General features: G+C 55.3%; 1 protein-coding gene across 2 annotated transcripts in view; it reads left to right on the forward strand.

Annotated features, from left to right (window-relative positions):
- The first annotated feature begins 8,117 nt into the window (after nucleotides 1-8,117).
- The window catches only part of ZBTB16 (zinc finger and BTB domain containing 16), a 50,879-nt gene continuing 34,174 nt past the window's right edge, over nucleotides 8,118-24,822 (forward strand). For both annotated transcript variants that reach the window (XM_062508751.1, XM_062508752.1), the window contains exon 1: nucleotides 8,118-9,385. In XM_062508751.1, the coding sequence (XP_062364735.1) occupies nucleotides 8,118-9,385 (1,268 nt within the window). The remainder of the gene's footprint in view (nucleotides 9,386-24,822) is intronic.

Raw genomic sequence — 24,822 nt, forward strand, 5'->3', positions numbered from 1 at the left:
GTAGCACAGTGCCAGCTCCTGGATCTCCTGCCAGCCATCAGGTGGGTCAGGGCTCGGTACCCTCCTGCCCAGAGTAGCAGGTGGTGAGGTTGTAGCAGCTCTTGGATAACTGCTGTGCTGATGATCACTTCAAAATGCTTTGGTGTACAGAAAAACTGCTCTATTTTCGGGCAGTGGTGTTTGGCTGGCACCAGGCTCAGGCTGTGCTCAGCAATTTCAGTGTGCCCTGGTCTGTCAGTGCCCACTCCAGAGCTGCCTGGAGTGTCCTGCTGGAACTGCTCTTCTCAGGGAGGGATGTGACAAAGAGCTGTATTGCTGCAAAACTCATAGGCTTTCATGCCAGCTAGGATAATTTCTCATCACCTCAGCTGAACTCTCAGGCAGTGTGGGTGAAGTATTCTACCTTCCAGTTCACATAGCACTGCTTCCCACTGGGATTACAGCCCATTTCTTTGGGAGCCCTTCTGTTTTGTTTTCTATCGCAGTGGATGGCACACAATACTGTAACAGAGTCAGAGCCTGGTCCCGAGAATGCAATGCTCCATGGGAGGATGGGGTAGCCAAAGTTGAAGCTCTGTCCCCCCAGACAGTTGCTGTGACCTCCATCCCCTTTCTGCTGGCCTCAGTGCTTCTCTCCAGAGTCTGCCAGCTCCTCTACCACCAGTACCTTTGAGTTTCCACTATTCCATGTCCTCCTTTCAGCTAATTACCCTTTTCATGAGGGTTGTGGTTTGGTTTGGTTTGTTTTGCCCTTTCAGATCCCTTGAAGAGATATTCCAAAATGTACCCCTTCAAAAGCCTCTGGGCTGGAATATCTCACCCCACCTCCCTGAGCAATTTTGCTCCCCACCTGCCCTGTTGGTCTCTGCACATCTGCAAGGACCCTCGGCCATCTGGTGATCCATAGACAGTTTTGGAGGTAGCATAGTGATGCCAGTGCTCCAACACTAAACTTTTCACGGGGAATTTTTTGTGAATGGAGAACTGTTTTCCAAAATGCAGAGAGAAATGGAATTCTGGTCAATTTGTGGTGGAATTGGCATTTCCCAACCAAAGGATGTAGCACCTGAGGCAGTAGAAGCCAGGAGGGAGAGGCACACAAGTGAGAAAGAATGGACTGGGTTCCAAAGGGAATTAATACCTGGAGAGGAGCTGGGGGTGGTGGCAGCAGCTGCACCCCCGGTGACAGCCATGTCACACACTCTGCTGCCTCCCCCCATTTGCATCCCTGGCCGCTGGCAGGGACACGTGGAGCCTCTGGCCCTGGGCAGATAGGTCTTATCCAGGAATGACTTTGCAGGAGTGTTTACTTTCATTCCTGGGAGGCTGATCGAGCTGTTCCAGCTAGGAATGTGCCCTGGCCGAAGGGGGACCCTGCCAAGCGCCCTCCAGCATGAACATTGCAGGGTCCAAGGGCACTGGAGCCCTGGCTGGACTCGCCTCGCTCCCGGGGCTGACCCCACCGCCCGGCCGGAATGTGGAGCCCGTGTCCACGGGACTTGTGGCGATGGATACAAGCTGGAATACACCAATTCCTCATGACCTTTGGGAAGGATTCATCAATATCCACCCTGAAAGGGCAGATTGTGAGCTGCCTTGCTGCACCAATGTTATCTGATTTGGTCACTGAGCAATCTGTGACCAGATAAGATACCAGGGCTTTATTGTATCTTCTGGCAATTATTAAGAAAATAAAATCAGTTAATATCTAACCTTGAACCTAGACCAAAACATTTATCCTCAGACTTCGTTCTGTCTCTTGTACGTTCAGGAGTTGTATAGTTTAGAGAGCTGTTAGGAATGATGGAAGAGATGAACAGGAATTTAATCTGAACCTAAAATACCATCATTATGCAGCTCGAGCATTTCAGAAATGAGGTCTGTGCCATGTGTGATGCAGCCACTCGATCTTTTTGTCCTGGTGCAAGAAAGGGAAGAAGGAGGAGGAGGAGCCCCTTTGGCAGAAGTTTCCCCAGCTGTGAAAGCATTTTGTGTGAATATTTAAAGCAGAGATATGTTAAGAGCACGGAAAGGAGGGGTGGGGGGGAAAGTCTTCCATGAGTGTGGGCTCTTGTTTGCCCTGTCAGAAGCAGTAACCTGTTCTCTGTGCGCACACAGAGCACATAAATACATATAAATATCCTCTCCCCTGGAAAGGGAGAGCAGAGCACTGTGCACCTGGAAATGGGACATGGATTGCTGCTAGAGAGGAGAGATGGAATGAGGGCTGGAGGTGTTTATTGAGTGACTGGGATTCTGGATGTGACTTGCTCCCTCCAGTAAATGAACTTGAGCATCCTGAGGGCACAGAAACAGGCTGCTTCCAGTGGGACTGAGGATGCTGCTTGTGGTCCTGGATGATTTCTTGGTTTTGAACTCTAAAGCCATTCAGGGCCTCTTGGAAATCTTCCTGTTAAAGGAAGGGAGTTCTAATTGTTGCTCTTGTGCTCAGAAAAGCATGCAATGAGTCTTTAACTCACCTGGAATTCTTACTAGTGTCTGAACTTGGGTGTGATCCTCCTGGAGAAGGAACAGCCCTGGGTGGAGCTGCAGCCCTGTGCCCCACTGCTGAGGGGACCAACGAGCACGAATGGTGTCTGGACAGGCTGAGAACATCTTCCCCAGGGCTGTATTCATCCTGAGGAGAGTCAAAACCCAAGGGAGACAGGAAAAGCAGGATGAAACTGCTAGAGTAGAGTGTCACTAGAGTATCCCCTGTTTTGGGAGGCAGAACAAGCTCCCAGAAGTGCTTTGCTGAGGTCCTGGTGTAGATTCTGCTCTATTTAAAGGACTGTTTTTTCTGGGATGAACTTTACCAAACACACATGCAGCCTCCATAGCACCATAAAGTCGGGGCTGACATTTAATGCCTCGGCACATCTCTTTCTTTGTCCCGTGCAAGATGTCAAGTATGTCAGGTTAAGAGAAGAGAAAAAGAGGAAAAATAATTACACAGTAAATTAAACAAGGCCAACCCCTCACACTTATTAGGGCTTCAAAAGTTGCTACCTCCGGCTTGAGCTCTCTTAAATACATACGAAGGATAACAGTAAAAATAGGTCCTGTATTGATGGTTGGGTCACAGCCTGCTAGAGTGAGACATTTTTATTTAATTACAAGCCCAGCAGCGTGTTCCTGGGGGGGAATACATAAACAGAGCACTCGAAGCCCGGCTGTAAAGTTTGTGCTCCTTCGCTGAGTCACTGTGGCTAAATTTCCCTTTGTGTGGGGGATTTAGGGGAGGAATGTGGGAAGGCTGGCCCGGGCTGCCGCCCTCCTGAGTCACCGCTCAGCTCATGCTCCAGCCCTGGCAGGCTCAGGGCCCTAAGCCACTAATTAGCCTCATTGTCTTAGGGCTGCAGCATCCATAACCTGGCACGGGGAGGGGGGAGGATGGAGGGACAAGGCTGCTGGAAACCCATGAGCTCTACGTTTCTCCTGGCACTTGTGTTCTGTGCGTCACAAGCCACCTCTCACCAGTCCCAGAGGGATCCTGGTCCACTCCATCCGTGGGATGGAACTGATTCCATCGTGCCTACATGCGAGCGAAGCTGGAACTCGGAGCAGTGCGGATAAGCAGGAAGGATTTTTGTGCACAGAGCCCGGAGTGTAGCAGCCTCCTCTGAGCTGTGCAGTGGCACGCTGGCTGCTTGCTCACGTGGCAGTGACACGATGGTCACTGCTGCTGTGCCTCTGGTGTGCTCCAGCCTGGCCGGGTGGCATCCCGCACCCAGCAGGGCTGGCAGGTGGGCACGTGGGGAAGGGCAGACAAGGGTTTCTGCAGCGGGACTGTCCACACGTGCCCAGTCAGCTCCATCCCAACTATCAGGCTGTGTTCTCCTCTCTCACACCAGCAGGCAGCTCCTGTGCAGCTCCATTGGGCTGGCTACATCCAAGCTCTAGCAGTAACTTACTTGGTGATCAACTGCAGTGTGGACAATCCATATCCCACCACCCCACACCACAGCCCCCGATCCAGTTGCATCCTCGGCGTGACTCTCGGGTTCCCCTTGAGCAGTGCACAGGGCACAATGAGGGGCCTGTTCCTGGCCCCTCCACTCCCCCAGGCTGCCACAAGGTACCCGGGTCCGGTGTCCGCACGCTCGGACGGAGCCTGGTGCTAATCAGTGGGGTTCAGAGGAAGCTTAATGCACCGTGGCTGCACGCTGAGCAGCTTTCCTGGGGCTTCCGCCCTCCCCCTTGCAAACAGCTTTGGGCATTTAGGTTTGGTTTTTGGTTTTTTTTTTTTAAAAAAGTCTAACACATTTAATCATCTTTTCATAAGCTGTCAGCTTGCCGCGCGCCAAAGCAGAGCAGCGCACACTGCCCCGGCTCCCAGCAAAGCAAATGTGCCTGGAGAAATGCTGCTCCTGGGAGCATGCACACAGGGGATCAGGAGCTGTGAACTTTTCTTGGGGTCTGGGGTGAGATCAAAAATCAGTTTTTGAAAGTCACGGATGTTTCACTGAATTTGAAACTGATCTTATTTTGCACAGCATCTTGGCTCCAGTGTTTCGTAATTCAGCTCTGCACCAGCAGTGCCGGAAAACTCAGTATACTGGAAAACTCCAAATACAACAAAAGCAAACCACAACCAGTCCTAGGAAAACATGGGAATGTGCCTGTCCCCCACCCTGTCAGGAGCTGGTTCTCTGCAGGAGCAGGGAGAACAGGGGTGGGCACAGCTGGGATGGGCACAGCTGAAGTCAGGGCCTAGCCAGCCAGGGAAGTTGGAGCTGTGTCCTTGCATGCCTCTCTGGAGTGGAATGGGGAGGTTATGTGTCTAACAGTGCTGGAGGAGTGTGCATGATGGAAAAAGGCATTTGTCTGCAGAGAGTGGAAGAAGTTGTTGTTTTGGGCATGGAGAGGAGTTGCTTCTCTCCCTGTTCCGTTCACACAGGACGGGTGATGATGGGGCACCTTCTTCTGGATGAAGTCCTCCAGAATGTTTTTTGTGGACTAAGCATCCTGAACAAGGAATTTCCTTTCTTACTGTAAATGTGGAGACTGCTCTCCACATTTACTCTCCTCTCCACACACTAGCTGCTTCTTGGAGGAGCATCCCAAGGCTGCCCTTGCCATCATCCCTTGAAATAAAGGCTGCTGCATTGCCCAGACCTTGTCCTCCCACAGGCCTGGTCCTGCTGGACAGGATATTTCCACTGGACAAGTAAACATTTGTGTCTCCCTGCCAAGTAACTGACCGGGCTGAGGGCTACAAATGGATCTGAATGGATCCCTCATTTTCCTGGGAAGGATGTCCATGCTTCACCTGGTCCTCACACAGAAAGCCCTTCCTGAGGAACCACCGACTCAGGGATTTAATGCTGGAGGTTAATAATAATCACACGAGGCAGCACATCATTGCACCGTATCTGGTTGAGAGATTTACAAGTGAAACTCGTGGCGGAGGAAGAAATTGCCTCAATCACTGGGAGTAATGGCACATGGAGAGGCACTTGGGCGTGACTGCTACTTAACACGGAGCCCAGCTTGGCTTCATTTAGCTGCTGGTGCCTTTCTAATAAACACGTTACACTACAAGGTGGGGATTAAGATCAGAAAAGTAAATAAATTGGAAACTGATGGGGAGAGATGGGAGGGAAATGGAAGGTACTGGAGAGGAGTGACGAGGAATTGACTCCCACGCCGGGACGTGGGGAAATGACCCTGAAGGCCACAGCTGGAGCTTTCCAAGCATGTCTGTGGGCCTCACCTGTGGGCTGCAGGTTCTGGGCAGCCCCACTGCCGGGGTACGTGGGGCGTCCCTGCTCAGGGGACCAAGCTGGTCACTTCCTTTGGCACATGGGGGCCAGGGGAAGTCAGTGTCTTGAACAATTCAGTAGCTTTTACTACGTGTATTAGAGGAGCAGCAAAAAGTGCAACGCACCAGTTGACAGGAAGGACTGGGGGGTTAATTTTCAGGACGCTGCCTGGGAATTTAGCCGTGGGATTTCCATTATTGCTAATGGGACTCACGCAGCTTAATTTCATGTGAGCTACGCAAAAAAAAATACCCCTAACTGCCTGTAAAATTTCAGTCCTGAAATCAAGCCTTTTAAAAGTTAGAGAAGGGTAAACAAACACCTGAAATCACAGTGTCTATTTCCCCCTCTCAGCTGTTTGGATTTTAAAGTCTGGAAGAGGGAGGAACTCAAGCAGTTTGAGACAATTAAAAACCCCATCCTGCAGGCACGCTGGCTGCCTGTGAGGTGCGTCCCTGCTCTCTGCCAATTACAGCGGCAGAGTTATAACCCCCGAAAAAACAGGAGCAAGCTGATGCCTTACCCTTAACTATAGTACGGCGAGCGCGGAGTTATCACACGCGTCTAATAACCCGCGCAGCGCCGCCGAGCATCGCGAGGCCTCCGTTATTAGGCTGTTCTCGTTAAATGACTGCTATCATCTGGTCCCAAAGTACATTAAATCCCATTATAATTATAAACACACTTCCCCATAACGTTCTCCTTAGATTACATTTGCGCTGCTTTACCCCAAGGGGATCTTTGTACTAATGCCGTCCGTGTTTGTTGTTTTAGCTGACGACACCGGGCCCTGCGCTGGCTGTGTAGTGCCATGGGTGCAGCAGGGAGGGAGGGAAGAAGGGAGAGCTGTGGGGCTGCCACCCTGCCCCTTCCCGAGGATTTACAGAGGTCTCTGGGTGCGCTGAGCCTGGTCACCGCCAAGGAGCCGAGGCACAAGCTCGGGGCACGCAGTGCTCCCCGCTGCTCCGGCCGCTGCCCGGTGCTGTCGTCGGTGTCGCGGTGTGCCTGGCGTCTCCCCGTGCGTTTCGCTCCCCTCCCGAAGCCGACCCTTGCTGCAGAGCCCCATGGCCCGTCCTGGGGCGCGGGCACCCGCCACATCCCTACACACGAGTGGAGCCGTCACGGCGTCAGTATTTTATCGCGGGGGGGGGGGGGGGGGGCGGGGGGGGGGGGAGTGGGGGGAGAAAAAACAGCTTCGTCGGGGCGACAACGTGCTCGGTATCACAGCACGTCACGAGCACCGCGGCTGCCGGTCGGAATCCGCCACCGGACCCCAAACTGGGCTCCGGGGTTGGTTTTTACGGTCTCCACCCCCGGGGCCGGGGGTCCGCCCAGGCGCGGCGCGGGGGGCGGCTTTGTCTGGCGCGGCGGTGGCGCAGCCCGTCGGGGCGGGGGGCGCAGCCCCGCTCGCAGCGGGCCCGGGGGCAGCCGCGCCGCTGCCCGGTGCCGCTCCCCGGTACCGCCGGGCTTCCGGGTGCCGGGCTCCCCGCCGCCGCCTCCGGCTCCTCCATGTTTGTTGTCGGCAGCGCTGTCCAGCCGCCGCCGCTCCCGCTCCGCTCCCGCAAGGTGCGGGGCTGCGCGGGCGGGGCCGGGCGGGGGCGCCCGCACTCAGCGGGCGCGGGCGGGGGGCGCGGGCGAGGGGCGGGGGGCGGTGGGTGGGTGGGTGGGGGCGGCCTGACGCGGGCGCGGGGCGGCCCGTGGGCCGGCGCCGCCGTGATTTGCTGCGCGGCGCGGCGAGCGGCGGCGGCGGCGATGAGAGCGGGCAGTGCGAACTGCCGGAGCAGCCGCCGGCCGCCGTGAGTGCGGGCGAGGGGGGGGGCGGCACCGGGACCCCCCCGCCCCGGCACCGCCGTGGGGCCGCGGCTCCGCCGCTTCGCCGCGCACCTGACGGGGCCCCGCTGCCGGCGGGACGGGGCGGCCGGAGCCGGAGCCGGGCGGCCGCGGGGGATGCGCACCTTCCTCTCCCTTCCCTCCCTTGCCTTCCCCGACCGGCGGTAGCGGGGCCGCGGCTCCGGCAGCCGCGGATCCGCTGAGCAGCGCGGAAACTTTTGGGCGAGTCGCTGCTGGGCTGCGGGCTAACTTCCCTCTCCTCCCGCTCCCTTCTCCTCCCCACTCCTACTCCCTGCTCCCTTCTCCTTTCTCTCCTCGGCTTTTCTCTCTCCTCCTCCTTTTTTCTCTTTTTTCCCCCCTTCCACTCTCTTCCGTCTCTTCTCTCCCCACTCCCCCTTTCCCCTAGCTCCACTCTGCTACTCTCCCTCTCCGCCTTTTGTTTTCGCAGATAGTCGGCACACAAAGCTGGTCCCAGATTTGAGCGACGTCGAGACACCCTGATGTGTGAGCCTGGGGCGCGCCATGGATCTGACTAAGATGGGGCTGATCCAGCTGCAGAACCCCTGCCACCCCACCGGGCTGCTGCACAAAGCCAACCAGATGCGCCTGGCGGGGACGCTGTGCGACGTGGTCATCATGGTGGACAGCCAGGAGTTCCACGCGCACCGGACCGTGCTGGCCTGCACCAGCAAGATGTTCGAGATCCTCTTCCACCGCAACAGCCAGCACTACACCCTGGACTTCCTCTCGCCAAAGACGTTCCAGCAGATCCTGGAGTACGCCTACACTGCCACCCTACAAGCCAAGGTCGAGGACCTGGATGACCTTCTCTATGCTGCCGAGATCCTGGAAATTGAGTACCTGGAAGAGCAGTGCCTGAAGATCCTGGAGACTATACAGGCCTCCGAAGACAATGACACTGAGGTCACCATGGCTGATGGAGGTGCTGCCACCACCACTGAGGAGGAGGAGGAGAAAAAGTCGAGGTACATCAAGGGCCTCTTCATCTCCAAGCCTGCTGGTGAGGAGGGTGGCTATGCTGGCATGGCCAGCCAGAGTCTGCTGGCAGCCACGGTGGAGCAGAGCCCCTCTGCCTCCGCATCCTACTGCTCCCTCTCTTCCATGAGCCCCACCAAGGCGGCGGTGGACAGCTTGATGACCATCGGGCAGTCACTGTTGCAGGGCTCCCTGCCACCCAGCGCCCCCGAGGACTCACGCTCTGCCACCACCCGCCGCCCCTCTGGCCTCGCCGAAGTCAAAACTGAAGCAATGCACGTGGATGAGGCCTCCAGCCACGACAGCCCCCGGACAGCCGAGCCCGGTGCCTCCAGTGGGGAAAAGCCTGACGAGAAGGGCAAGGAAGGACCTGGCACCCCGACCCGCAGCAGTGTCATCACCAGTGCCCGTGAACTGCACTACACTCGTGAGGAGGGTGCCGAGCCGCCCCCTGAGCCTGGCCAGGGGCTGCCGCTGGGGCCGGAGCCATCAGCCGCTGCCCCGGGAGAGAAGCCCTTGGGCATCTACTCACTGCTGCCGAACCACAAGACTGAGCCGGTGCTCGGCGTGCCGCCCACTGCGGCGTCTGCCCTGCACGTGCAGCCGGCCCTGGCTGTCTCCATGGACTTCAGCGCCTATGGCGGGCTGCTGCCCCAGGGCTTCATCCAGCGGGAGCTGTTCAGCAAGCTGGGGGAGCTGGCAGCCGGCATGAAGACAGAGAGCAAAGCCCTGGGTGAGCAGTGCAGCGTGTGTGGGGCAGAGCTGCCGGACAACGAGACCCTCGAGCAGCACAGGTGAGTGCCGAGGCCATGCTGGGGCATGCTACGCTGGGCAGCCGGGGTCTCGCCAGAGGGTTTCTCTTTCTGGCTGAGTGTCGTACGCCCTGGTGCAAAGTTTCCATCACGTACCCCAGAACCAGCTTGTGGAGTAGCGTTCTCAGAGGGATGGCTGTTGCAGCTCCCCCAGGTCTGCCAACTGTGTCAGAAGGTTCCTTTCAGTGAGTGCTGGCTGGGGACAGCCCAGATGAGCTGGAGCCGTCGGTGTTCCCCACGAGCATAAACCCCACCAGTTTCCCTGGCATCAACCAAGCAGCTCTCAGCTGTTGCCCTTTGAGTTTAGGGATCTGTGTGTGAAGAGATGCAGTGGGGACAGGCAGCACTCCCCCCCGTCTGCTGAGACCTGGTCCCTCCTTGTGCCAGTGCCGGGGTGCGCCAGCACGGGCAGTGGTGGCAACATGTAGTGACTTTGCCAACCTGGTGGGGGGTTTGTGCTGCCCAGCTTCCCGGTTTATGAAACATTTACACTTGGCACAAAGTGGCGCGGGGGTCAGGCTGGGTGAAGCCAGGGCGAGCGCAGAAGGGCTCGGGCTGCCGCAGAGCCGGGGGTCTGCTCCTGCGGGGAAGGTGAAGGGCTGAACCTCCAGTGGCTGCAGATGCGGCTTCGGGGCTCCCCTGCTCGGGGTGGGGATCCCAGCCCCACACCCTGGGCGCTTGCTGCGGGGTGTTGGTGCTGACTGAGACGTGAGCTCTGCTCCGCTGTTTGCTGCCTCCTGGTCCTGGTTCAGGGACCGGGGCTTGTTCCCTGGTTTGGCTGGGGAAGGGAGTCACGTTAATCCCCGCACCGAAATCGGCGTCGCCAGGCAAATCCCCCGGCTCTGAACGTGCTTCGGTGGGCGCTGCTCAGGCCCCCGGTGTGGCTGCAGCCCCGCCACAGGACAGCAGCGTCCTGCCTAGGCAAGACATCACGGGCACGGTGCCGTGGTTTCTCCCTGCCTCCCGTGGCTGCGCACCCCGCCAGATTTTTAATGAATCAACAGGTTAATTAGCCCTGCCGCACACAAGGCGCTCCGGGGCCGGTGTCCGTGCCGGCACGCGTCTCTAGCGGGGCTCTCGGTGTGCTCGCCGGCGGGGCGGGATGGCTGCTGCCGGTGCCGGAGCGGCGGCTCCCGGTACGCTCAGCCCCGGAGCGCTCCGGGCGCAGGGCGGCAGCTGCCGAGCCGGGATGCTCAGCCGTGCGCGGGTCTGCGAGCGCCGGCAGCAGCGCCCCTCGCTCTGCCGCACGGCCCCTGCGGGGAGCAGCCTTCACCCCGAGAGGGTCCTCGGCTCCGTGCGGGTGCACGGCCGCTTTCGGCTTTGTTTCTCCCTCTGGCAAGTGGGAGAGCTGGGGCTGGCGTTGGTCGCGTCCCCGAAGCCGCCTCGGCCGTGCGGTGATGCAGACCGAACGTCACCGGGAGAGCTGCAGTGAGGGCTCAGGGAGAATTTTAACGTGCCTTTCTGCCACGGTCTCAAAGCTCTGCCTTCAGCCCTCCGAGCCCAGAGCAGCAATTCCTGTGGCCGCAGTGGAGGGCGATGCTGGGGCTGTCCGGAGGCTCAGCCGTGAATCTGTCCGGAGGGAGGGAGAGCTGCGCGGTCGGATCCTTCCCCTCGGGCTCGGGAGATGAGGGAGCCTGGCCCAGCTCCTGTCCAGCACGGCAGCCCCTCTTTCACGGCTCGGCTTGTTCCGACAGGCGCAGCTGCAGCCGTAGCTTATTTCTCAGTTATTCATGATCCTTATCGTGGGGCTGGGCACACGCCGTGCTCCGCGGGGCTCGGGTCTGCCTGGAGCGCGGAGCTCAGAGCTGGCCCCTGCCAGATGAGCCTTAAAGGCACTTGCTGAAGCCAGCACCAAACTCTGTTTGCCTTTTCTTCTTTCGGACCGATTAACTGGCGCTGGTAAACTTTGCAGGGTTAGCCAAATCCTTTGAGCCGCGTTTAAACTGATCTGTAAGACCGTCCATGTTGAAAGGCGTTGGATAACAGTCCAATGAACTCACTCCCCGGCCTCCAAAGTCTAAATCCCAGGCGGTTTGTGTGTAGACAGGGTCTCATGTGGCTTTTTTATAGTGTTTGCTTTCTAATATGTTGTGAGAATTACCATTTGGGGAGGATTTGTGGGATCCTTTGTATTCATGGAGCTGTTAAACAGCATCTGCGCTGGGTTGGGATCTGCAGCTCTGCCAGAGCAGCTCTGGTGGCAGCTGCACCATGCTGGCTGTGGGCTCCTCTTCACTCCACTGCCTGGTGAGGGGGCCTGGGGTCTGGGCACCGCCTCCCCAACCGGCTGGAGGGGGGGCAGGATGTGCCAGGGGCACCACGGTGTCACTCACTGGCTTTCGCTGACCTCTTTTTGCCGTGCGCTCGCTGCTGTGGTTTTGCTTTCCGACCCTGATGCGAGGCGGAGATGCCCGATCAGAGCCGTTCCCAGCTGTGGTGAGCTGGGGGCAGGGGGCAGGGGTATCTCACTGTTCCTCGGGGTGCTCGGCTGCCAGTGTGACAGCTTCCACGTGCCGAGTCCCAGCAGGTGACGGAGCCCGAAGCCGCCCGGCACCAACGCTGCTCGTTCCGCGGGGAGCTCGGAGAGCCAGTGTGTGCCGAGCCTGTTTGCAGAGCACAGGCAGCCCGTGCATATGGCAGGGCTGTTTGTTTACACACACACATGCCTATAGAAGTGTAAACATATATGTTTATAGTCTTGGAGCCTTCTGAGTGTTGTTCCTGTCTTCATGAGTATGGGAAGCACGTGCAGGAAAAAGGAGAGCAGAGGCTTGGCCTGGCCTCGGTGAGCACAGGGGGCCATTGGCCCTGGGTGACAGACAGTGCCCAAGGGACAGTCATCTGCCCTGGCCCAGTGTGGTGACATGGCTCCTTGTCCTCGTGGCAGCATTGTCTGTGCCGTGTCATACCCAGGAGCACTGAGCTGTGACCTTTGGGGGCCCAGTTGGCCACAAGCCTTGGTGCTGCCTCTGAGCGGGGTTTCAGGTCCCTGAACCCACCAGCTGCTGCATGATCCATTTTTTTTCTCCCTTACCAAGCTTATGATTTTAACTAATTGAGTGTAGATTGAGTCGTCGAGTCTTTAAATTTTTTTATAAAAGATTTCCTTCTGGGTTCAGCAAAGTTCACACTTAATCTAATGTTAGTATTGATCGTCACTTCTAATTGCAGACAAAAAAAGCCATAGTTCAGTGGCCCTTTTGGGGGCTGTTTTGTGAAGGAAAACCTCCAAGCTGCAAGGCAAGAGCTGTGCCGAGCTGCCAACCGACCCTGGCATAATTTGTCATCGGGAAGTTGAATACTTAAAACTTTAAAAAAACTAAACCATGTCTTTTGTAAAGTGATAGCAACTGGGAAGGCTGCCAGTGGGGATGTGATGCCATACACTTCATTTATGGCACAGTCGAGGATCCCAAGGCAGTGCTGCCTGGGAATTCACCTGCCACGGCGATGTGGCTGCTGGCAGCACGTGTGCAGTAAGAGGTGGAGATACTGGTCTGGAAAGCCAAAGTGCTTTCATGGTGATGGTGTCATGAGGCCAGTGGTGGGTGAATGCTCCTCATGGGGGGATTTTGGGTGGAAGGTGCTTGTCCTCATTGTCATATGGGGGGATGTATCTTGGGGAAAGCTTCCATGCCAGCTGTCAAGTCTGCTCTGAATTTTGAGGTTCCATAGCTGAGCTGTCAGCTAAAGACGTGTGTGTGCCAGTGGAGGATTTAAGGACAGGGGTAAGGAGGCTCACTCTGCCCCAGTGGCTGCTGGCCAGCCACTGTTCCCCAAACTCCAGATTTGTGCCCTCTTTTCCCATTGAAGGACAGAAAAGCAGCAGATCTGCCTGTCTGCTACCAGCAGCACCAGTGTTCAGGGCCAGGCATCGATGTCCCACCAGTCTGAAATGCCCCTGCTTTGGAAGACTGCAGCTTCCCATGGGGATCCAGCCTTTGGCTCATCCTCTGGGAGCCTCACCTCCCCTCTCTCCACCTGGATTAGCTGAGCGTTGTTCTGCTAATGCCATTAGGCACGTTGGCACTGCTCAGCATGTCACAGTGAGAAACAGATGCAGTGTACCATTAAAGCAATAAACGTGATAAATCGGATCCCAAGTGCTTTGTGAGATGTTATTAGTGTTAATTTCAGTGGCCGAATACAGTAGTTGTTTTTTATTTTATTTTAAGCATTCATCGATTTATATTCTGCTGCAATTTAAACTTTTTTTAAAAGGATGAAAAACAGAAAGCAAGCAGGGGAGGGAAGGAGAAGCTGGGGCAGCAGCCCCCCAAACTTTGCCCATGATTACTTCCAGAGTTTGAGGATGACCTGGCAGCTCTTGTTTCTTGCTGATGGGCCTTATTAGCAGCACCTGGCATCATAAGGGGCTAATGGAAACCAGCGTTCCCGGCTCCGGGCCGCAGTGCAGGGCAGCCGGGCAAGGAAGCTCTTATTAGCTTTATGGGCAGGGGGACGTGCCCTGCTCAGGAAATGAATGTTGCAGCTAAGGTCCACAGCGCTGACCCCGAGCGTGTAACCTGTGAGCGCTGGCCAAGACCCCGCGCAGGATGCTTGGGATTTCGGGGGCTCTCTGGTTCTTGTCATGGGCAGAGGGGGAATACAGCGTGGTATGTTGCAGCCTTGAACTTTTGATTTATTCAGTGGGTGACTTAACCATTTCCATACTCAGCATCAAATGTGGAGGGAGAAAAGCCCCCTTTGGCTTCCACATTATTCCATCCATCATTCTGCGTCAGTTTAGTTACGCATGCACTGCATTTGAAAGCGAAGCTCTGAGGTTCCCATCAGAAAACACCTATTTCTATGTATTTGTTTGTTTGTTTGTTTCCCCGTGCCCTCTGGTTTCTCCTGGCTATGATGCCTGGTGCTTCTGACACCTTGCAGAGGGACATCCAGGGGTGTGATGGGGTCATTGCCTGCTCTCTGCCTGGTGTGCAACCCTTCCCCAGCACTGCTCAGTTCCCAGGGACCAGGACCTCGTTGGCTGCAGGGCTGGGACCCCAATGCATGAAACCTGCCACACTGAGGACACTTGGGTGGCTTTTTCCCAGAGTTGGCTGTTGCTGCAGCAGCTCAATGAGATTTTCAGAGCATCCCTGGTCCCCGTTACACCTCGCACAGTGGTGTTGGTTTATATGCCTGTACAGCTGTACAGAGGGCCCCTCAGAGAGCCTGTGCTGGCTCAGGGGTGACTCTGTCCACCCTTACTCCCTTTCCCTGTGGAGCATGGGAGTGGTGCAGAGCAGCCCGGGCTGTTGGTGGCAGAGCATTCCTGCAGCCTTCCCTGCTTCTGCGGGATGTTGGCTCTTTAGTTACACCAGTCTGTAAATCTGTTTTCCTTGGATAGAGTAAAATGATCTGCATTTTCCTTTTTGCCTGCAATTAGCAAGATTTTTCTTTTATTCCCCCCCCCTACCCCCCTTGACAGCTTCAAGAGAGGCTTTAAATGAGTAATTACTAAATATTTCCCGGCAGCCAAACACGGGGCCATGGCATCTCCTGTTGCAAAAGTGAAAAATATTTCTGTTTGCAGTTAATTTTAGTGGCAGGCAGATCATGTTAACTGGGTGTAATTGCTTCCAGATATGGCAGAGGGTTTTGTGTGTTGGGATGAAGGGTCTGGTAAGTGCTCACTTCCTGTGTAAATTAGCCTATTCCATTCATTCCTCCTCACCCGGCAGTCCTGGCTTGTGTCAGTCTGCCAGTGAGGGGTTCTTCTCCCCAGCCTGGCTCAGCACTTTATGGTGGGATCAGTCCTTTGCAGGGCATCGCTCCCTCCTCTGCTGCAAGGGATCTGCATCTTGCTCTATAGCTGGTGACATGGACGGAGCTTGGCATGCACCCTGGCCCTGGTAGAGTTTGGTGGTGTGACTGGTACCAGCTGAAGCAGGGAGGGTGGCATGAAGGGAATTTCAGACAGGATATCATGTGAGCAGCAGGGAGAGGTTCTTGCGTCCTTTGGAATAAATGCAGACGTGGTAGGGGAGTCTGCATGTGGCCAGACACCTTTTTACGTTGGCTGATGAGATTCCAGTGCAGTCGTGACATCTACTTCTGTTCCCAGGCTCAAGCCCAGTAGCTCAGACCTGCTGTGGGGTGTTCAGGAGCATCACCTGTGTGTCTGTTCTGGATAATCTTTATCCAGGCTGAGGCAAGCCTGAAGCACTTGGTTTCAGTTCAGAACACGCTGGTTCACACTGGCAGTGCTCTGGGTTACTTCTGTGCCGACAGCAGAGCAGCAGGTACCTTTGGGAGAGTACAAGTGCTGTTGGACCACGTCACTCACAAAAGAGGTCGATTCCTCTTTTTGGCAAGAGGTCACTCTACTTTTGAAGGAGGGGGCATTGCCCTAAAATTGGGCTTGCGGGAGCGAGCCTTTGTGGCCCAGGCTCACGTGCTGGCCAGGGGCCAGGCCCGCCCAGATCATTTTCGCTGTAGAGTTCTTAACTGATTTTAAGTAGATTATGGTTGGATACGTGCCCTGCTGTGCTGGTTCGGGTTTCCATCGGCCTTCGTTGTCTCGTTGCTGTTTTATTGGCGCGTTGTTTAGCAAACAAGCCGGCAATGTGCGATTGAGGAAAAGCTTCTCCAGGCAGGCACGAGCGCTGCAAGGCGCGCAAAGCCTGGCTAGGGCCGCCATAAATCAGCGTTAAACACCCTGCTTTGTTGGCGGTGTCAGCGCGGGAGATGGGCTGGTTATCGGCGTGGATCAGCCGGGCTGATAACCCCTGCTCTGCTCCGTGCTCCGTGGGGAGTGGGCAGCGCTCGGGACGCCGGCTCGGGCCGCGCCGTGGCGCTTGCCATGCACGGGGGACCTGTGCACCCCCTGCTCGAGGAAATACACCTTCATCCATCTGCACTTTGTGGGGGCGAGGAAGGGGCTTGCTCTCACCCTGGTGACCTGTAAAGAAGGGAGGCGTCAGCTGAGCTTAAAAAAAAAGAGTAGCTCAAAAAACCCGCAACCCCAAGCAGCAGGCCATTTCCATCTCTGGCGTTCTAAAGACTCGTAGAGTGAAACTTAGGGGAAGTGTTTTAGTGGTGGGTCTAGTGGGGGAGTGGTTGGTCTCAATGCTCTTTCCCTTTGTGATTCCCAAGCACCAGCCCTGCCGGAGTTCAAGGAGTGTTTGGGCAATGCACTCAGGCACATGGTGGGATTTTTGGGGCTGTCCTGTGCAGCGCCAGTAGTTGGACGTTGATGATCCTTTTGGGTTCAGGATATTCTGTGATTCTATGATTTCCACACGAGGTACTGCACTAGTTACAACCCACATGTGGTTTGCCACTCCTTCCTAACTACTGAAAGTGCTTTTACGCTTTTGCCACAGAGTCTGGAGATGGTGCTGGACTCCACATGCTTTGCCCTTGGTCACCTTCCCTCATTCTCATCTCCATGCAGTATTTATAGTAAATCATATTAGAAAGGAGTGCTAAGGAGGAAGCATGATTCATCCTGCTTGAAACCACCACTGACATAAATAAAGGCAAAGCGCTTACTACGTGTTTTTCATTATGGTATTTAGGGACAGGTTGTACTAATTTTGGCGTTCACAGAGTAAACCCAGGAAGGCTATGACTCCAAGAAATCCAGTTTCACCACAGCACAGCCTGTGTTTTTTAAAAATTTAACCAAAATCCAGCCGGCCTTCTTTAAAGTGCATGTGCGTGGCAGCGCAAGGCTTTTGGGACAGCTCATTGTCTTCCAGATTTCACTGCATGTCTTTGGCTGTTCCACTGGTTTTTTGGGGCTCTGCTGCCATGCAGGAACAGAGATGGCTGTGAACTCAGGCGTCACCTTTACCTGTGGGGGTGGGGAGGTCCTGTAACAGGTTCCTGGAGAAGCTGTGGCTGCCCCTGTATCCCTGGAAGTGTCCAAGGCCAGGCTGGACGGGGCGTGGAACAACCTAGGATAGTGGAAGGTGTCCCTGCTCATGGTGGAGGGTTGAAATGGGATGAGCTTTAAGGTCCCTCCCGTTCTAAGCCATTCTGTTATCACAGGTCTGGACTAGGATGTGCAAACTGTAGCACAGAAGGGCTCCCTGACGAGGGGGTGCACAGAGAGGATGTACAAGGGGGACGCTCAGTGCAGAGACCCTGCCAACGGCTCTCAGGCTGTGCGAGCCTGGGGATGGATCTTATCTGAGCCGGGCAGGGGCTGCGGTCACGGCGGGCTGCGCAGCGCACGCACACGCCTTCGCGTGGGAGAGCCAAGGCAGCGGCGTTGTGCAGCACCCACACCTCTGGTCCCTGCCACACCGTGCCACGTGTGCCGCAGCACCGGCCGGGTCCTCTGTGCCATGGCTGTCACAGCACAGTGCCACCAGCCCGCACTGCGGGCCCCTTTCTGCGAAATGGAAATGGCCTGGTGCTCAGAACCGAAACCCTCTGTGTCTGCCCGCCCCCCCCAGGGCCTTCTGCTGTTTTTACCAGGAACGAGGTGATTTCCTCTCTTTCTTCCTTCCCCCTGTTCGTAGAAAAGATCCCAGGGCCGAGCACAGGGCACTCCTGCGAATTAGAGCGTGACCAGAGGTGCTTGTCACTCCTGAAGGCTCTTTGGGCAGCTCTGCCCTCACTGCCCTTGCCTCCTCTTGCACACGGGTCTCCTTGGTGGGAACTGGCAGAAAACCTGGTTCCCTGTAGCTGGGGTCATCTTAGGAACATTTTCACTTGGATGAAAACCTTCTCAGTGGAAGAAAAGTGGAAAGCGATTGGTTTTGCTTCCCAGGTTCCTGTTTTCTCCTTGGGTGAGGGATAGGGAAATGCTGTCCTGTCTTTGCTGTGCTTCCCCCAGCCTTCCAGTTCATCACCACCCTGGCTGAAGGGCAGCATTTGGTTGGGGATTTTTTGGGGGAATTTGGGATTTGCATTTCCTGGGCTGTGGGGAAGATGGTGTGTAGGGCAGGGTTGTAGGAAACGGGTGTTGCGGTGGGAACTGGGCCACTGGCAGCTCCCAGCCTGCAGGGTGCTGAGTCAGCAGTACCTGGGAGTGGGACAGCACTGAGGCTGCCAGGGGATGCCCCCAGACCTGCCTGTGGCATTCCCCCAGCCCAGCCCTGCCCATGGATCTGGGATCTCGGGATGCAGAGGCAAGCACTTGTATTGATTTCTGCCTTCTCTGACCCTTTAGCTGGAGGCAGCTCTTCCCTCAGCCTTGAACCAAATGTAACTTCAAGCAGGGCAGAAACGTTTATCATTCTTCACTTGCAGCAGTGAGCACTGCCCAGTGCATTATTTAGCAGGGTGGGATCTGTGGCAGGCTGCCCTGGAGCAGGGGCCATGGGCAGCCAGCACGTGGCTGGTGGGAGCAGGGGCCTCTCGTGGGTTGTGTGCTGAGGATGTAGGCAGTGCTGGGAGGAGAGCTTACACTGGACCTTGCACTGGCAGAGAGACCCATCCAGCTCTGCCTGCCCAGAAGATGGGGGGAGGATGGCAGGAAAGGGACCCACGGTGCTGTGGGGGCTGAGTGAGGGGTCAGAGAGATGGGCATCTCCTGAGGGTGACACTCAGGATGCTTTTTGCCTTATCCTATAGTGCTGTTGCCACATGGTGGGGCACCAAGGGCTCGGGCACCTCCCGCAGCTGTGCCACATCCTGCTCTGGCTGGAGTGGAGAGCAGCTCTCTCCCAGCTGGCACCGTTGTTGCTAAGTGAGTGAGGTGGCGAGCTCCCGCCAGCCACCCGTGTGTGGAGGAAGGGACCTTCCATTGTCACCAGCTCCGGTGCTGCGCCGGAGCCACGCTCTGCATTCCTGCTGCTCTGGGGACCCTGTGCTCTGGGAGCCGTGGCTCTGCTGCTCTGCATGCCCCGGGAGCCCAGTGCTGCCTCAGCAGAGCGCTGATCTACCGTGGGCTCTGACAATCTCCTCCAGGTGCCACCGTGTCACCTGTTGCACCGAGGGCTGCTGCTGAGGCAGCCCTTCTGCTCCGAGTGTATTTTCATTTACCTCTGCTCACCTCTCACACGGAAGCTGCCCTGGTCAGACATGAGTTAGCTGCAAGTGTTAAAGGGAATAGCTGTGCTGTCTTGGAAGGGATGGTAACGATGGATGTTAATGCCTGTGGAACGACAGCCTGTGGCAGCGCTCATTAAACAAGACTCCATTTGGATTGCCAAATCCCTTTGATTCTTCCTGCATTATCTTCTGCCTCATCCTGGCTCTGCATCCCCACATTGGGGTTTTATTATTTTATAGGAGCTGTAACATTTGGGCTGTGCTCTGTGGTCGATACGCTGTCCCCACCATCCTCCTCCTCCTCCTCCTCTTCAGGGTGCTCTTCAGCAGTGAACAGAGAACCATTTGGTGGCTGGATCATACAGGGGCTCCCAGCCTCCAGACGTGTTTTGCAGCCAGAATATTCCATGTATAGTTGGTGTTTGTTGGAAAATCCATAATATTTGTGCTATCGAGTGATGGTTTTGTCATTTTCAATGTCTGTTGCTGGTCACATTCCCCTACGTGTATAAACTTTGCCTTTTCCTTAGTAAATAATGCCAGGGAAATGAGGGTGAAAAGCATCCTGACTGTGCACAGAGATGAGGCTGTCTCTGCACTGCTGCCTATCCCAGCCCAGCTCTGGAGTGGCCAGGCAGTCCCAAAAGGATGTGCAGAGCAACCTGGATGCAGCCCCAGCTGCCCTGCTTCCAGCACAGCACTGAGCTGCCCACGGGAAGGACCAGCTGGGGAGCAGGAATGGTGCTAGCATCATTTTCACCCGACATATTATTGTTCTTGCAAGAGCAGATTTGAAATCTGTTTAACTTTTCGGTGCCCTGTACCCCTTTAAACGTTCCCCCCGTTCCCCCTTTAAACGTTTCCAGTGTGTTCTCGCTGATGGGTTACCTTTTCTTTCCCCTTGGGCTATAATTAGTGTCCTTTACACAGAATTGCCTTAGAATTGGATTTGAAGAAGATAAGAATCAAATTACCAGTATTTATCTTGTAAATTCCAAAAGTTCTACTGAGAGGCACTGTACAAGAAGGATTTTTAAAATGTCATGCCCTGAGAACACCAACCTCCCATGGATCCCAGGATTCCCCTGAGGGTCACATCTGCAAAATACCTTGGGATGCAGGACAGGGCCAGGAGGGAGACAGGATGGTTCCTTCCCCACCAAAACCCTGCCGGTGGGCTGGGGAGACAGCTTGCTCTCAAAACACCTCCCCAGGTAGGTGAAGGTGCTGGGTGAGGGCAGGCATCCCGACTGCCAGTGGGTGGATGCAGGGTGGGAGCATTATCTCAGGCTGAGCTTTGGTCTTGGCTTTCATGTCTAGGCTGGAGAGGAGGAGCCTTTGAAATGCCACCTCTCTCCTGCTTTTCCAGGCTCCCTCCTGGGGTCCCTCTCCACTCTGACAGGCAGTTCTCAGATGATGAGGCAAGTTGAGCACCAGAAGTGGATGGAGGCAATTTTGGTGGGCTCTGTTTTGACAGAAATTAAGCATCTGAATTTAAATGAAGGAGATGGAGAGCCCAGGCAGCTAAGACTATATTTTCATAGTGTAAACACTTGCAGAAGAAGATTAATGGCATCTGTGTAAACACTCCACCGTGGCAGCAAGGGGTTGGGTTTTTTTTAATAGTTAGAAAATGCTAAGGATGGCTGGAGGCAGGAGACACCACACTTCCCTCCTGCTCACACCTTCGACCTCCCCGTCCATCCCACAGTAAATACTCCAGCCACCCTCAGCCCCACTCTCCCTTCTCGCAGTAAATTACATATTAAAGTAGCCTGGTAACTGAGCGCTGGTTGCTGTGCGATAAGCTCTGGGAAATCGATATGTTTGCCATGTGCCTGCTTGTTTATGACACCTGCCTGCCGAGCAGTTGAGCAATGCTCCGCGGGCCTGGCTGCACTCGTGGGAGGGGCTGCAGGAGCACCAAAGGATTCTTCTGCTCCCCAAGTGAGATATTGCCCGGAGCTGCCTGGCAGCATCCTGTCAGGGCAGTAAAATAACAGCAGTGATGATCTTTGGTGATGCAGAGCACCAGGAGGCAGATAGGATCAGAGTGTGGGTCACAGCTTCATCCTTTTTTGGGGCTTCTCCCATCCCACCAAAGGTTTCTGCTCTTCTTCCATTTGCCACCTCCATGGGTAGGTGTGGGAGCGGAGCCCAGGAGTTTAATCAGTCATTTTGTGCACCCGGGGCAGGGAGGCAGCTGCCCACACACGGCGCTCTGTGGGTTGGGTTTGGCATCTTCAGAGCACTGTGCCACGAGCCACGGGTGACGCACAGGGCTCGTTGGCTGTGTCCCAGTGCTCGGGATGTGCCCCAGCCCCAAAGTCTGTGAGCAGCCAAAACTAGCTCAGCTCCCAAGCGGGATAGCCCTGACTTGAGAAAACTTCCCCTGCACTTCCCAGCCCAAGAGTTCGGGTGCTTTGCCTGTGCGAGGGTGGGTGCTCACGTCCCCCATGCACCACTGGGACTTTGGGGTGGGAGCAGACATTTTTTTCCTGAAATCCCAACTCAGCAAGCTGCAGTAATTGACCTTTTGACCCAGATATGAAGTTGGAAGGTAAAAGATACAGCTTGCAAGTTTTTTATAAAACTGTTGACCTCTCACAAGATTAACTCAGAGATAATAGTAATTATCAGCAGCTTATGGTGATCCAATCGATGGTGAACATTACCTCCTGCCTAAAACTGAAGGTCGGTGTTTTACTGCAGCAGAGATAAGTGCCACGGGTGTTCGCACTGCCATCAGCCTGTAAGACGTCCCTGGACAGAGGAAATCCCTGGATGGAGCACGTGTGGTTCCTATGGGAAAATGGCCTCACAGGATGGCTCAGTGCAGTGCCCAGGAGTGGGGTTTGGGGATGCTGAATGCCTCAGTGCAGAGCAAACAGCCTCCCTGGCACTGGGCTGGCACACCAGGACAGTGCCTCCCTTGGCATGCTTGCATCAGGAGAGTGGGCAAGGAGAGGCAGCGCCCTGCACCAAACAGACACATCCTCTTCCCTAGCTTTTTGATTGTGTGCTTTCACTTTTTATGTACAAAAGATTGTCCATTTAATTAACTTGAGAATGCATTTTCAAAACCGCTAATGCTTTCCACATGACAGCTTTTAAAACACAAGTAGTGTTCCAGGACTGCTCCACACCCCCTCTGCCTCTTCTGGGTTGTTTTGGAGGCTAGACATTCCCTCCCAGCAGACCCCAATTCTTGAACAGGATCTGAACTGATGTGTGGTGTTTGATCCTGGGTTTGCTTTGTCAGTGTGCCTGGGCTGTCAGGAGCCCTCCATAAGCAATGGCGGAGATTCATTCCATGTCCTTGTCTTTCCTTGGGTGTCAGCATGAGCTGGAAGATCTTTTCCCAGGCACTGGCAAGCAGTGTTTCTTAAGCTTTGGGTTTATCTTTTTTACCGATTTTTTTTTTTTTTTGTAGAGCTGGTTTCTAATGGATGTGCTTCTGTGCACACCCTCACTTTGACCCCTCACCCAAAACATCCTTCAGCCTTTCCAGGTTCCTTAGTTTATACCAGGCATCTCTAAGTTGTCCTGAATGGATAAGGAGGGGGGATGCTGCAAAGGCTGCCCAAGTGGATGTAGCATGGTCAGTCCAGGCAGCTTATCCAAAATCAGCCCATCCTTGCTGGTGTGAGACCCCAGGGTGCCCTCTCTGCAGCCCCCACCCAGTGCATGGATGAGCCCCAGAGCTGACTCCTCTCACTTTTCTCGCTCTCAGGGGAGTTGCAGGTGGCTCTGGGGAAGCCCCAGATTTTCCCTCCCACGTGCCTTTCCCCCAGCCTGGCGCAGGGAAATCGGCTGGGAACCTGGAGACAAGTCACTGCATTTGTTGTTAAAAACTTGCATGCACCACCTCCCCCCACCTCTTTCCCCCCCCTTTTTTGTAGCTTAGAAACCTCTCTTTGTGGCAGAAGGCTGGGAGGGTTTGAATGCCACATCCCGGCGTAGGAGGCTGACTGGGACCATACAGCTTTATCATTCATTAATTCCTGTGCTCATTCATCCCCCTATTTAAACTTCTCTGTAAAGACAGGAGCTACAGATGGTCTTTTGGTACCCGCTTTAGCCGTCAGCCCTCAGCCCTGACAAAGGGGTACAGAGGGAGCAGCAGAGTGTACAAAATATTTCCAACCATTAGAAATCGAGGTCTCATTCACTGGCAGCTCCTGCTTTGAAAGCGAATTTATGCGAGAGCATCGCAACCCCTGAGCCAGAGCACTGCCAGGAGTTGGGCTGCACTGAGGGACATCATCAGCCACTTCTGCCTGTGATGATTTGGTGCCAGGCCACTGTTTCCAGTTTTATTTAGGAATTTATTACATTACAGCACCCACATCACAGTCTGGGTGTGGGAAGCAATGACCAGAGCATGCCTGGCAGGGATGCTGTGCCTCAGGTATCCCAGGACAGCTCGTGATGTGTGCTGGTTTGTCCTTGCTGTGTGATGGCACAGCAGCCACCACCTTCCCAGCATGCTGGGGTTTTACCTGTGGTGACAATGACGTGCTGAGCCGGGGATGCACTGGGGCTGCAGTGCTGGGAGCGACACCCGTGACTCCTCTGCCTGCCCATGCCCCAGTGTTTCAAGTCCCACAGGCATGGGGGGTGCTTGGGGCTCCCCTGTGTTTTTGCCCTCAGGAGAGGTTCACAGGAAGGCACTAGGGCTGTGGGCATGTCGGTGTGCAAGGGGGTGGTAGCCGCACCCCTTGACAGAGGAGGAATTGCCAGTGTCATGGAGATTGTGGAGCTGCTGGGGCACACGGGACATTTCCTTAACAAACAAACTGGCTGGCTGATGCCCAGGGGGCTCCAGACCTGATCCGGGCACAGCATTCACTGGTGTGATCCATCCTTTCCTCAGGAAAGTCGAGACCAAAAGTTTTCTCATGGAAAAACCAAATTCCGTGATCTTGTTTTTGCACATGCTGTGCTTAAATATTAACACCAATTGAGCAAATTGCCTTTTAACTGCCTTTATTTGCTTTCATTAACGGTATAATTTAAAAGCTCCCGAATTTGCATGGAACCTGTTGTGCATGTTGGGGAGGGGGGTGAGGCTGCTCATAAATGAATTAGTCGTGAGCAAGCCTCCTTGGGGAGGTCCCAGAGTGCCAGGATGGTTCAGCAACGCCCGGCTTCGGGACGCCGCGTTCTTTTGGCCGGGGCCAGGGGGAGTGGACGTGTTGTCAGTGCTGGCATCCCACTCAGAGCTTGGCTCGCCAGGAAGGTATTTATTTATTTTTCAGCAAAACATGTCGTACACTGAGCAAAGCTAATTATGGAGAGCTGAGGCAGCGTCTTCCTGTTGGTGCAGTGGCACTGGAACCGGTGCAGGAGGGTAAAACTGCAGGGGAAAGTTGCCAGGGCCATGCAGGGCCAAGGAGCATCTGCCCAGGCTGCTCTGCCATGAGGTGACAGGTTCCAGTGTGGTTCCAGTGCAATTCAGC

Source organism: Cinclus cinclus, chromosome 25, assembly GCF_963662255.1.
Source record: "Cinclus cinclus chromosome 25, bCinCin1.1, whole genome shotgun sequence".
Lineage (NCBI taxonomy): Eukaryota > Metazoa > Chordata > Aves > Passeriformes > Cinclidae > Cinclus > Cinclus cinclus.